The sequence below is a fragment of the Myxocyprinus asiaticus genome, chromosome 29 (assembly GCF_019703515.2).
Source record: "Myxocyprinus asiaticus isolate MX2 ecotype Aquarium Trade chromosome 29, UBuf_Myxa_2, whole genome shotgun sequence".
Classification (NCBI taxonomy): Eukaryota; Metazoa; Chordata; class Actinopteri; order Cypriniformes; family Catostomidae; genus Myxocyprinus; species Myxocyprinus asiaticus.
This window is the reverse complement of record NC_059372.1, coordinates 27,772,678-27,784,222: the sequence shown is the minus strand read 5'-3', so window position 1 is coordinate 27,784,222 and position 11,545 is coordinate 27,772,678. Positions and strand designations below refer to the sequence as shown.

General features: G+C 40.1%; 1 protein-coding gene across 2 annotated transcripts; it reads right to left on the bottom strand.

Moving 5' to 3' along the window:
* Window positions 1-6,954: 6,954 nt before the first annotated feature.
* LOC127420109 (U8 snoRNA-decapping enzyme-like) lies at window positions 6,955-11,545 on the bottom strand. Of its 2 annotated transcripts, none has more exons than XM_051662109.1 (4): window positions 11,318-11,545; window positions 11,130-11,170; window positions 9,492-9,717; window positions 6,955-9,283 (listed from the first exon to the last, which is right to left on the bottom strand). In XM_051662109.1, the coding sequence occupies exons 1-4, from the start codon at window positions 11,444-11,446 to the stop codon at window positions 9,077-9,079; spliced, it is 603 nt and encodes a 200-aa protein (XP_051518069.1). In that variant the 5' UTR covers window positions 11,447-11,545; the 3' UTR covers window positions 6,955-9,076. The 2 variants fall into 2 exon arrangements, with proteins under 2 accessions (XP_051518069.1, XP_051518070.1); XM_051662110.1 differs by having other exon boundaries at window positions 9,146-9,283; window positions 9,473-9,717.

The window sequence follows — 11,545 nt, the reverse complement described above, 5'->3', positions numbered from 1 at the left end:
TCTCAGGCAATCAGAAATAACATTATAACCTAAGCCACACCCCTTTCGCCCCTCTCCCCGCAGGCTTACTATAAATACAGGGATGGATATGAATATGCTTGTTCTCTTAGACTTCCCCCTCCCGTTCTACTGCATCTCTCATTCCTAATATTCTTTCAATCTCTCTCTCTCTCTCTCTCTCTCTCTCTCTCTCTCTCTCTCTCTCGCAATGAAATGCTTCTCTTATGACCTTGCATTGTGCTCACGACTACCAACCCCCGTTCTCCCCTCTCTCTCTCTCTCTCTCTCTCTCTCTCTCTCTCTCTCTCTCTCTCTCTCTCTCTCACACTCTCACTCTCACACACACCCACACATACACTGGACTAATGTACAGTAATGAATCTATTCAATACAACAGACCTTGCAGATAATGGGCTGTAAACCCCATATAGCCAATCCAAGACAGATTAAATCCGCTAATGGCAGCACGTGATGTGTTTCTACACAAAAACACTTGCACCTGCTGGCACTGTTAACTACAAAACCGTGCACAGCTGTTCACGCGCATGTCGTCGTGTGCTAAAGACGATGTGTTACATCTATAACGCACAGAATGTGTACATATATATATATATATAGTCCATTAGATATATGCTTAGTTATTCTACATATAAGATCAGGTCAAAACAACAGAACAGTCTGTTTTGTGATTAGAAACGCAAGAGTTCGCACCTCACAGGAAACGAGGCTTAAGATACCCACATAACCGCCAATTTACTCGCAGTAAAATACATCACAGCAACACCTTCAGACGCTAAAAGCGAGCTGATACTTAAATATGTTAAAAATAAGTTAAATATGCACGTGTGTGGGTTGTTAAAGTGTTTGAGGGTTTTGTTTTCTTTTGTTTGTTTTTTTGTCAGGGGGAGTCTGTTGTTCAGCGTGCCAGAATCATTAAATTTGCTGTGGAAACATAATTACAATTTGCTAATTAATTTATGAGAGGCAGTTATATTTTCGCTTTCAGTAAAAATACAGTTGAAGTCAGAAACGTACATACACTTAGGTTGAAGTCATTAAAACTCATTTTTTAACCACTCCACAGATTTCATATTAGCAAACTATAGTTTTGGCAAGTCGTTTAGGACATCTACTTTGTGCTTGACACAAGTAATTTTTCCATCAATTGTTTACAGACAGATTGTTTCACTTTTAATTGAATATATCACAATTCCAGTGGGTCAGAAGTTTACATACACCAAGTTAACTGTGCCTTTAAGCATCTTGGAAAATTCCAGAAAATGATGTCAGGCCTTTAGACAATTAGCTTCTGATAGGAGGTGTAGTGAATTGGAGGTGTACCTGTGGATGTATTTTAAGGCCCACCTTCAAACTCAGTGCCTCTTTGCTTGACATCATGGGAAAATCAAAAGAAATCAGCCAAGACTTCAGAAAAAAAAAAAATGTGGACCTTCACAAGTCTGGTTCATCCTTGGGAGCAATTTCCAAATGCCTGAAGGTACCACGTTTGCAAGTATAAACATCATGGGACTGCGCAGCCATCATACCGCTCAGGAAGGAGACACATTCTGTCTCCAAGAGATGAACGTAGTTTGGTGTGAAAAGTGCAAATCAATCCCAGAACAACAGCAAAGGACCTTGTGAAGATGCTGGAGGAAACAGGTAGACAAGTATCTATATCCACAGTAAAATGTGTCCTATAATGACATAACCTGAAAGGCTGCTCAGCAAGGAAGAACCCACTGCTCCAAAACCACCATAAAAAAAGCCAGACTAAAGTTTGCAAGTGCACATGGGGACATTGACTGTTTGGCCATAATGACCATTGTTATGTTTGGAGGAAAAAGGATGAGGCTTGCAAGCCGAAGTACACCATCCCAACCGTGAAGCATGGGGGTGGCAGCATCATGTTGTGGGGGTGCTTTGCTGCAGGAGTGACTGGTGCACTTCACAAAATAGATGGCATCATGAGGATGGAAAATTATGTGGATATATTGAAGCAACATCTCAAGACATCAGCCAGGAAGTTAAAGCTTGGTCGCAAATGGGTCTTCCAAATGGACAATGACCCCAAGCACACCTCCAAAGTTGTGGCAAAATGGCTTAAGGACAACAAAGTCAAGGTATTGGAGTGGCCATCACAAAGCCCTGACCTCAATCTGATAGAAAATTTGTGGGCAGAACTGAAAAAGCGTGTGCGAGCAAGGAGGCCTACAAACCTGGGCCAAAATTCCAGCAACTTATTGTGAGAAGCTTGTGGAAGGCAACTTAAAACATTTGACCCAAGTTAAACAATTTAAAGCCAATGCTAACAAATACTAACAAAGTGCATGTAAACTTCTGACCCACTGGGAATGTGATGAAAGAAATAAAAGCTGAAGTAAATCATTCTCTCTACTATTATTCTGACATTTCACATTCTTAAAATAAAGTAGTGATCCTAACTGACATAAGGAATTGTGAAAAAACTGAGTTTAAATGTATTTGGCTAAGGTGTATCAACTTCTGACTTCAACTGTATAATTCAAAGCCACATCATTTGCAACATAAGGAACCAATTTCGGTTTGTAAATGAGAAATAATTGACTTATTGCCTATAATAAGCACAGCTGTGGGGTGTTCAAATATTTCTAATCATTTACATTTGTTTTAATATTTATGGCGGATTGTACATGGGTGAAATTCCTCCCCTGAGTTTTGTAAGGTGTAAAGAGAAGTTCACCCCCCCCCCCCCACCCCTTACCACCCCCATCTTTCCTGTGCTTGCTTCCTTCCTCTCTCGGGTTAAGCCTCTGCTTCTCTCTCTCTCTAAAATCCTCAGGATGTGATGATAAATACAGATAAATTAAGTCCCCAGATTCCAAAAATCCTATAATGTAAAATATACACACACTTAAACAATTTATTAACACACAAAATCAGAGAGAAATTTGCACAGCTGGGGAAAATATTCACAGTAACTCACTGCAGTCCAATCAGTGCAGTAGATAGAGATATATAGATTTTATCTATTTAGTCTCAATTAGGGGCTTTGTGGGGGTCATGACATGACACCCTTTTCTTCCATTCTATTCTATTTGCAAAAGGAATGATTGGGAGTCTAAAATTTATATTTCCTATTGGCACACTAAAGCTGAAGATATAAATAACCATCTTAAGACAACATTTTTTTAGTTACAAAGATTTTTGCACAGTACTGTGTATTAAAATGAAATTTCATCCTCGTTTTAAAGGGATAGTTCACCTAGAAATGTAATCATTTTCTCACCCTCATGTTGTTTAAAAATCATATGACTATTTTTCTTCCGTGGAACACAAAAGGAGATAGGCAGAAGACATGCTGACTAACATCTTTTGTGTTCCATGTAAGAAAGAAAGTCCTATGGGTTTGGAACCACATGAGGGTGAGTAAATGAATTCACATTTTCACAGAATTTACATTTTTGGGTTACGTAACTGTAACGGGGTAAGGGATGTGCAAGGAGGAGGCGGGAACCGCCTAACAGTCAACATAATGTTTAATGATAAAATTCAACATTAAACAAACATAAACAAACACAGACACACATGCAACGCAGCCACATGTGTCTCTTTCTCTCTCGAACGAGCGCCTCCGGCTAGTCTTTATCCCCCTCCCGGCTGATTAGCCTGATTCAGGGCCGGCCGTGTGTCCTCAGGGCCCGGCCCCGCCCTCCTCCTCATCACAGTAACCCTTTAAAGGGGTCATGTCGTGAAGAATCAAATTTTCAATGATATTTTGAAATATAAGAGGTCATTCTATCAAAACATACTGTCAATTTCAACTCAAAAATTAATCCCCTATTGAAACAAAGCTGCAAAACCACCACATTCTCTACTTCTGCGACTTCCCTATGTCAATAGGGGACCCATTAATTTGTGACTGCCTCTATAGCAGAAAAACATTGACTACTTTGTCATTTCACACTTGGCCCCGCTCACACAGGCCTAGTGTGGCCTCACTATTCCTGAACACCAAAGGGGACCTATCTGTACTATTTTGTATTATTTTTGTAAACATGCACTAGACAGAGGTCTTTGACCATTTACATGTTTCTCGCGTCACTGCACTTTTAAAAGGTGCGGTGTCAAGTTACAACTCTGTAAAGGAGAGCCCATCCGGTTTCATAAGCTGCTCTGGGTCTTGCTGTTTTGATGCTGGACACGTTCTTTCGCTCATCTGTGCTATTTTTAATTGTTGATGTATGTAAACATGCATTAGATGGACGTCTTTTACCATTTTGATGTGTTTCCAGCAATGTGATATTGTATGTGTGTCTACTCACCGTGCTTTGGACTATGTATGTGCCTTTTTTATGGCTCATTTCAGTGTGGATTGCTTGTGAACCAGTCATAAGACGATTCAAGCTTTGCAAAGTAACTGTCATTGAAGGATGGGGCAGTTAAAAACACTTGGACTCGATCGCAAAACTGTAAGTAACCAGTTCCATTCATGAATATTTCAAATGTCATGACTGTTTGATAGTTTATGGTGCTGAGTGTTAACAGTTGTGCTTGAGATGAACAGTGTAATAGATTTGGATGCAATGTGTTGGATGTGCATAATGTGTAAACACTGAAATTTAGTTTTATAATTTTGTGGAGCTTGTTCATTCTCTGAGTTTCAAATATGTCAGACTGTATTTGCGGGACTGCGCGATGTTAGCCAATTATAACAGTGGGCATTTACGTTGGAGTTTTAAGGAGGCGCTTAGGCCAAAACTGAGCGTTTCAGACAGAGGGCTAGAGACAATGTTGAAAATGATAATTTATTACTAAATTATGACTGTTTTTGTGCAAAAAAACAAAACAAAAAAAGACACTTTACTAACATGATCAGTGGACCTCAGAAGAAAAACAAATGCCATGACCCCTTTAAGCATAAACCTTTTTAAATTTATGCATAAAACCAGAAAAAATTATTTACCAATGGAGCAAGAAAAATAAACTTCAAAATTCAAGATATAGTCTCTGAAATCAAGTCTTATATATTATGCAATTTTGCTTTTCAAGTAAAGTAAGGATGTTCAGATATTTTGACTTGAAAACAAGATTAGTCAGTTGATCATGACTTATAATGGTCATAGACGTAATAGCAGTGAGAACAAGGATTGTTGCACATGTTCCAATTCCCTTGTGCCAAACGAATGGCCTGTACAGGAATCATCACCCCACCCATGTGTGCTTGGAAAGGCAATTCCACAGTGAAGGATGGCTGAGGGGAAGCCAGTATGTGACTCCAAGATCATTGTGACACAAAAAGCATAACAGGTTGTCACATTTGTGTGATACGTGATGTGATTTACAGGTTCCGGCAGGTAACAACATACACGGTTTAACATTGGGTGTGCTACCTCCGATATGCTAACGCTGTCATTGGTTCTTCACTTGCTCCTCATCCTACTTCAACCCTTACTACTCCGGACTGTCCTCCCTAGGGACGGTTCAGTTTCCACTTGTTCAGTTAGTCCTCACAGCTCTGATCTACTTCATCTCTCTAGCTTCAAACACTTGAAACCGCACAGCGATGCAAATGAATGCTGAGTGGTGACAACAAAGCTGTTCTCTCCGACAGTGGTCAGCTGAACACATCAACAAAGCTCTTGTTCAGAGATGCTGATGATGTACAGAACTGTGATGCTCATCACTCTATTTTCAGAGCATTTTTTGCAAATGCTTTTATCCAAATGGAGGCTGAATAGTGATTGATAGTGGATGGTGATAATGCAAACATGGAATTCATTTCAGTAGGTATGATCACTGGGAGCTGAACCTCTGACTACCAGATGAGCTAAAGGTACCCTAAATTTGTATTTTGTACCCTTTTGAATTTTTTATATAAATCTACACAGATGTTTAGAAAAAAAAAAAAAAAAGGTAAAACAAAAGTCTGCAAAGTTCTTGCATGATCTGTGTAACGAGGTTAAGATGGGCAAGGAGGTGGGAACCAGCTGAACAGTCAATGTAAAAGTTTAATAACAAACTGAACTCAAACATAAACTGCAAGATGCACACACTCAGCTTCGTATGGCTCCCTCTCTCAAACTAGCATCTCCGCCCCCCAGTGCCAGGCGTGCGTCATCATGGCCCGGCTATGCCCCCTCTCCTTGTCACACTCCTAAACCACCAGATTCAGGCCAGGGAGACCTCCGGCCTGACTCCCCCCCCCCCCTTCCTGGAGGGGAGGTGTTGCCCTTTCAGCCGTCATTCCCCACCTCCTGGTAAACAGAGACGAGGGGAGGGCGAGGGGAAGAGAGAAAGAGCAAGCAGGAGAGACAGAACAAGAGAGAGAAAAAGTGGCTCGCCGGTCCCCGGACACGCTGTCGCCTGGCCCTCAGCCAATCCTCCGGCTCCTGGTGGATGGTAGCAGCTCTTCCACTTCCCGACGAATGGCAGCGGTGAGGACTCCACAACAGCGCATCCCTCCTCCTTTCCAGGTTTCGGCACCAATGTAACGAGGTTCTTAAGATGGGCAAAGAGCAGGCGGGAAATGGCAGAACAGTCAACGTAAAACTTTAATAACAAACTGAACTCAAACATAACGTAAACTGCAAAACAAAGACGAACACATACACAGCTTCGTGCATCTCTCTCGAACTGCCGTCTCCGCCCCCCCGTTATCTCTCTCCCACTGATTACTCAACTCAGCGCCAGGCGTGTGTCATCACGGCCTGGCTACACCCCCCCACATCGTCACACTCCACCACCAGATTCAGGCCGGGGAGACCTCCAGCCTGACTTACACCCCACCCCCCCTCCTGGTGGCGAGATGTTGCCATTTCGGCCAGCCTTCCCCACCTCCTTGGAAACTGAGAGAAACGAGGAGAGGGCAAGGGAAGAGAGAAAGAGTGAGCAGGAGACAGAACAAGAGAAAAAGTGGCTCGCCGATCCCCGGACACACTGTTGCCTGGTCCTCAGCCACTCCTCCGGCTCCTGGCGGACAGCAGCGGCTCCTCCACTTCCCGGCGGATGGAAGCAGCGAGGACTCCTCAACAGCACATCCCTCCTCCTTCCCAGGATTTGGCACCAGTGTAACGAGGTTTTTAAGATGGACAAAGAGGAGGCAGGAACTGGCAGAACAGTCAACATAAACCTTTAATAACAAACTGAACTCAAACATAACATAAACTGCAACGCACGCACGCACGCACAAGATTGTCAACCCTGGGCAAGCCTGGTTTTATGTCAAATAAATCTGATATTAGAGGTCAAAGGTTTCTAACTCAAATGTAATGAGAATGCTGAAAGTCATGAATTCTGTGGAACGGTTTTCTATAATAATAAAGGGAAAGCTAAAAGGTTTGTGTTAAAATGAACTGCACTCTAATTGCAGTAATTGATGTGTTCAACAAAGTATTCTTAATAACACTATTTAATAGTTATTTAAAGGTGATGTGTCATTTTTTCCAGTGTTTTATACTTTCTCCTTTCCCATCTTAATAAGCTGACACAACTATTCAGAAAGTTAGCTATTAATTTCCCTGAAAAGTGTAAACACAGTTGCACTATCAAAACATTATTCTGCTTGTTTGAGCATCCCGTCTTAAACAATTAAATGTATTTGTGACGGGGCTATTTGTTGATGCTACGAACTCAGAAATTACACAATGCAGCTTTAAACTACAGCTGGAGATAAAAGACTTGCTTGCAAAACTCAAGTAGGACAGCCTGATTGCACAACTCTGTGGCCATTCTAAGTACTACAAATGGGATGTGATTTTAAGACCTCAGATCAATATTTAATGTTTTTTTTTTTTTTTTTTTTTTTTACAATAAAAATCCACATTCACTTCTTTTGTTTTGGCAATTCACATTCTTCATGCACATTCCCAGCTACTGGGCAGGGAGGATAATTTATAGTAAAAAATTACTTAAATATTTATCTGTTTCTCACCCACACCTACATATCACTTCTGAATATTTGGATTAAACCACTGGAGTCTTATAGATTACTTTTATGCTACCTTTATATGCTTTTTGGACCTTCAAAGTCTTGGTCACCATTCACTTGCATTGTATGGACCTACAGAGTTGAAATAGTCTTCTAAAAATCTTCATTTGTGTTCAGCAGAAGAAAGTAAGTCATACACATGACATGAGGGCGAGTAAATGATGAGAGAATTTGCATTTTTGGGTGCACTATCTCTTTAACAGCTTTGACACAATAAAACAGATTCAAGGCCTCATAAACTGTCTGCTGTTTATTTGTATAACCTGCATGCACTTAGAAGACATGCTAGAAAATAAACTATTCTCTTGCAAATTATACATTTTCATAAATAGCTCTAATAACATTTCAACCCAATTAAATGGTGCCACTGACATAACTCTCTTATGCCACATATATACATAAAAATAAATTATACATTTGCACATTAACTTATATCCATTTATATAAATTATTTGAAATTATTTTAATAAGGTTTATAATTATGACAATGTTTTAGTAATATTTATTTGTTGCATTTATGCCCCAGTACTGTAGAACATGACAAATATTTTGAGAGTAAAATATTATTAACCTGTAAAGACCAGCAGTGATCCTATTAAAGGGATAGTTCACCTAAAAATTAGAATTCCGTCATGACCCTCGTGCTGTTTCGAACTCCTCTTGACTTTCTTCTGTAAAGTACAAAAGGAGATGTTTGGCATAATGTTAGGGACTGATGACTGAATGGGCCTCAGTCGCCATTCACATTTATTACATCTTTTTTTTTTTACATAGAATAAAAGTCAATGGTGACTGAACATTAAGCCTAACATCCCCTTTTGTGCTCCCTGGAAGACAAAAAGCCAGGCGGCTTTGGACAACATGAGGCTGAGTTGGGTGAACTATCCCTTTAAGTGAACCTGGAGTAAGGGATTATTAGTGAAATGAGGATAAACATATGATGCCATATTAACCAGGTGTGATACTTTGCAACACACTGTACAAGGCTGAATCAGGGGCTGAGTTTAAGGTAAAGACATGGGGGTGTTCCTCTTGGCATTGGGGGCTGGGCTACTGTGATAGCTGTATTGGCCCTGGGGTGAAAAGGCACCGCTGTGTAAACTAATGTCAGTGTGGATCAGCGCTGTGTGTGCGTCTCATCTGCTCAGCCTGTCTCACAGCCTTTTCCAGCTCCCCCTGGGACAGCAGCCCACAGTGCTGTAGGGCAGAGAGCAGCTGGGCCCGAGAGTTACTGATGAATGAGTGAGACAGGAAATAAGGAAGACCACCTCCGTTCCTCAGAAAGTAGAGTGGTACTCGGACCATACCCAACACCTGGAAAGAGACATGAAAGAGAATAAAATCAGGGAGCACTGATTTCATGGAGCAGTTTATTTCCAGGTTTAAATTAGATTTTGAATCCCAGATATTTTTATGTGGTTTCACTGTCCGTTAATTAGTAAGTCAGTTTGGATAAAAGCTAAAAATCTGCTAAATGACTAAATGTAAATTGTAGATGCTTACAACTGAGCTCAGGTTCTACCTCTAAACCATGATCTTTGGCAGTAGAAACAGCTGCTCTCTCTATGTCTTTCAGCTCTGACTCGGTCATCTTCTTGATGTAGAAGTGTGTGATTAGCCGAGGGCAGGATGTGGAAAGGCAGGAGGAGATGTGATCGTCCATGCCCACCGTTACAGCCACGCCCACCTCCTCATTAAGCTCTCTGCTTAGCCCCACCTCCAAAGTCTCCTCAGAGGGGTTCACCAATCTACAGATAACACAATAATAAAGACTCAACAATACATATGTGAGCATAATACCTACAGCTATACAAATACTGTTTAATAAACAAACAACGTGTTATTTAAAGGTGAAGAGTGTCATTTCTGGGTCTCTTGTGACACTATAAGAATAATCATAATTTTCAAACAAGTTTTCAGCCCACACTTCCATTGGTTGATCAAAAAGATAGTCCCACCCCAACCTCACGCCATTGGTTGAGCCAATATTTATGTCTAGCTGGTCGGGATTAGGGTGACCAGTGTCCCTGTAAAACGAAACAGTCCCAATTTTACAAGCTGTGTCCCGCCAACATATAAGCATATACATATACAGTATAAAGGTTTAGATAATTATTTTTTATACTCTTAGGCATAAATGTTCATAATGTTCACATCAAGTTATTTTTATTTTCTTTTTAATTTAAGGGGGGTGCTCATACATCCCGATTTTTTGTCATTATCATCTGGTCACTTTAGTTGGGATGCACAAAAAAATGCACCCATCTTATTTAGCAGCATAATTGTAACAACATTTTTTTATGTTTTTATCTTTTTTAATTATTTAGTGTACATTTATAACATTACTCTTTATATTACTTAGGCCTTAATAAAAAATATTAAAAAAAACTAGTCAACATTGCTGTGATGAGATTTCAAATTAAGTTGCTGAAATTTTGTGATCATTTTGTCTTATGATTGCAGTCATCTACTGCTCTCTATTTTGCCTCGTTTTGGAAAGCTTTCTTCTTTTGTATTAAAATATTTGTTGTGGTCTTCAGAAATTATCCCACTATAGTTTACTTCTGCGTTCCAACCGGAAATATGAAAAGGGTTTAGATTTTTCTTGGAAATAAACCTACCAATGGATTACTCATAATTGTCTCTGCATATTAAAGGGATATATTTAATTCTCCACCCTGCCCAGTATGTGGCGATATGCACGACAAATGTGAACTGCCAAAAACAAAAGAATAATTATGGAAGTAAAAGCGGAGATTGATAGTAAAAAATGACTTAAATATTGATCTGTTTCTCATCCACACCTATCATATCACTTCTGAAGACATGGATTTAAACACTGCAGTCTTCTGGATTACCTTTATGTTGCATTAATGTGATTTTTAGACCTTCAAAGTTCTGTCCACCATTCACTTGCATTTTATGGACCTACAGAGCTGAAATATTCATCAAAAAATCTTTGTTTGTGTTCTGCAGAAGAAAGAAAGTCATACACATCTGGGATGGCATGAGGCCAGGTTAGTACATGATGAGAGAATTATCATTTTTGAGTGAACTATACCTTTAAGCTGGGACAGGAGTAAGTATTTTAACATCAAAAAATGACACTCTTCTCCCTTAAAGTTTTGATTCGTTTGTTCGTACACAAAAATGGACTCACCCTCCTGGGAAGCCCAACAACCCATCAAAGCGCATCTGCATCTGAATGACAGTAATCGTGGATTCAGATTCGTTTGTTCAGGGCATTTATTTGCATAGTCTATTTTTAACTTCCTGCCACGCTTCACTAGTCCACCTGTCATAGTTGCACTCTTCAAATAAAACTAAAATGTTGTGACTCTTTCTTACCAGTACTATATGTTTGATTGGGATTTTCCCGAAGAGTTTAGCACTACAGTCTCCATACAGCATAATGTGACATGCATGCCTGAAACCTTCCCGTGCTAATGCATCTTCTCTCGTGATTTGTTCCGCCATTACAAGACGAGCAAAAAACAATTAAATAAATTAGCTGTGGTGTCAATCGCACGTATAGACAAGTAGATAAAATGGGCTTGTTTGCAACTAGTGCCAGCA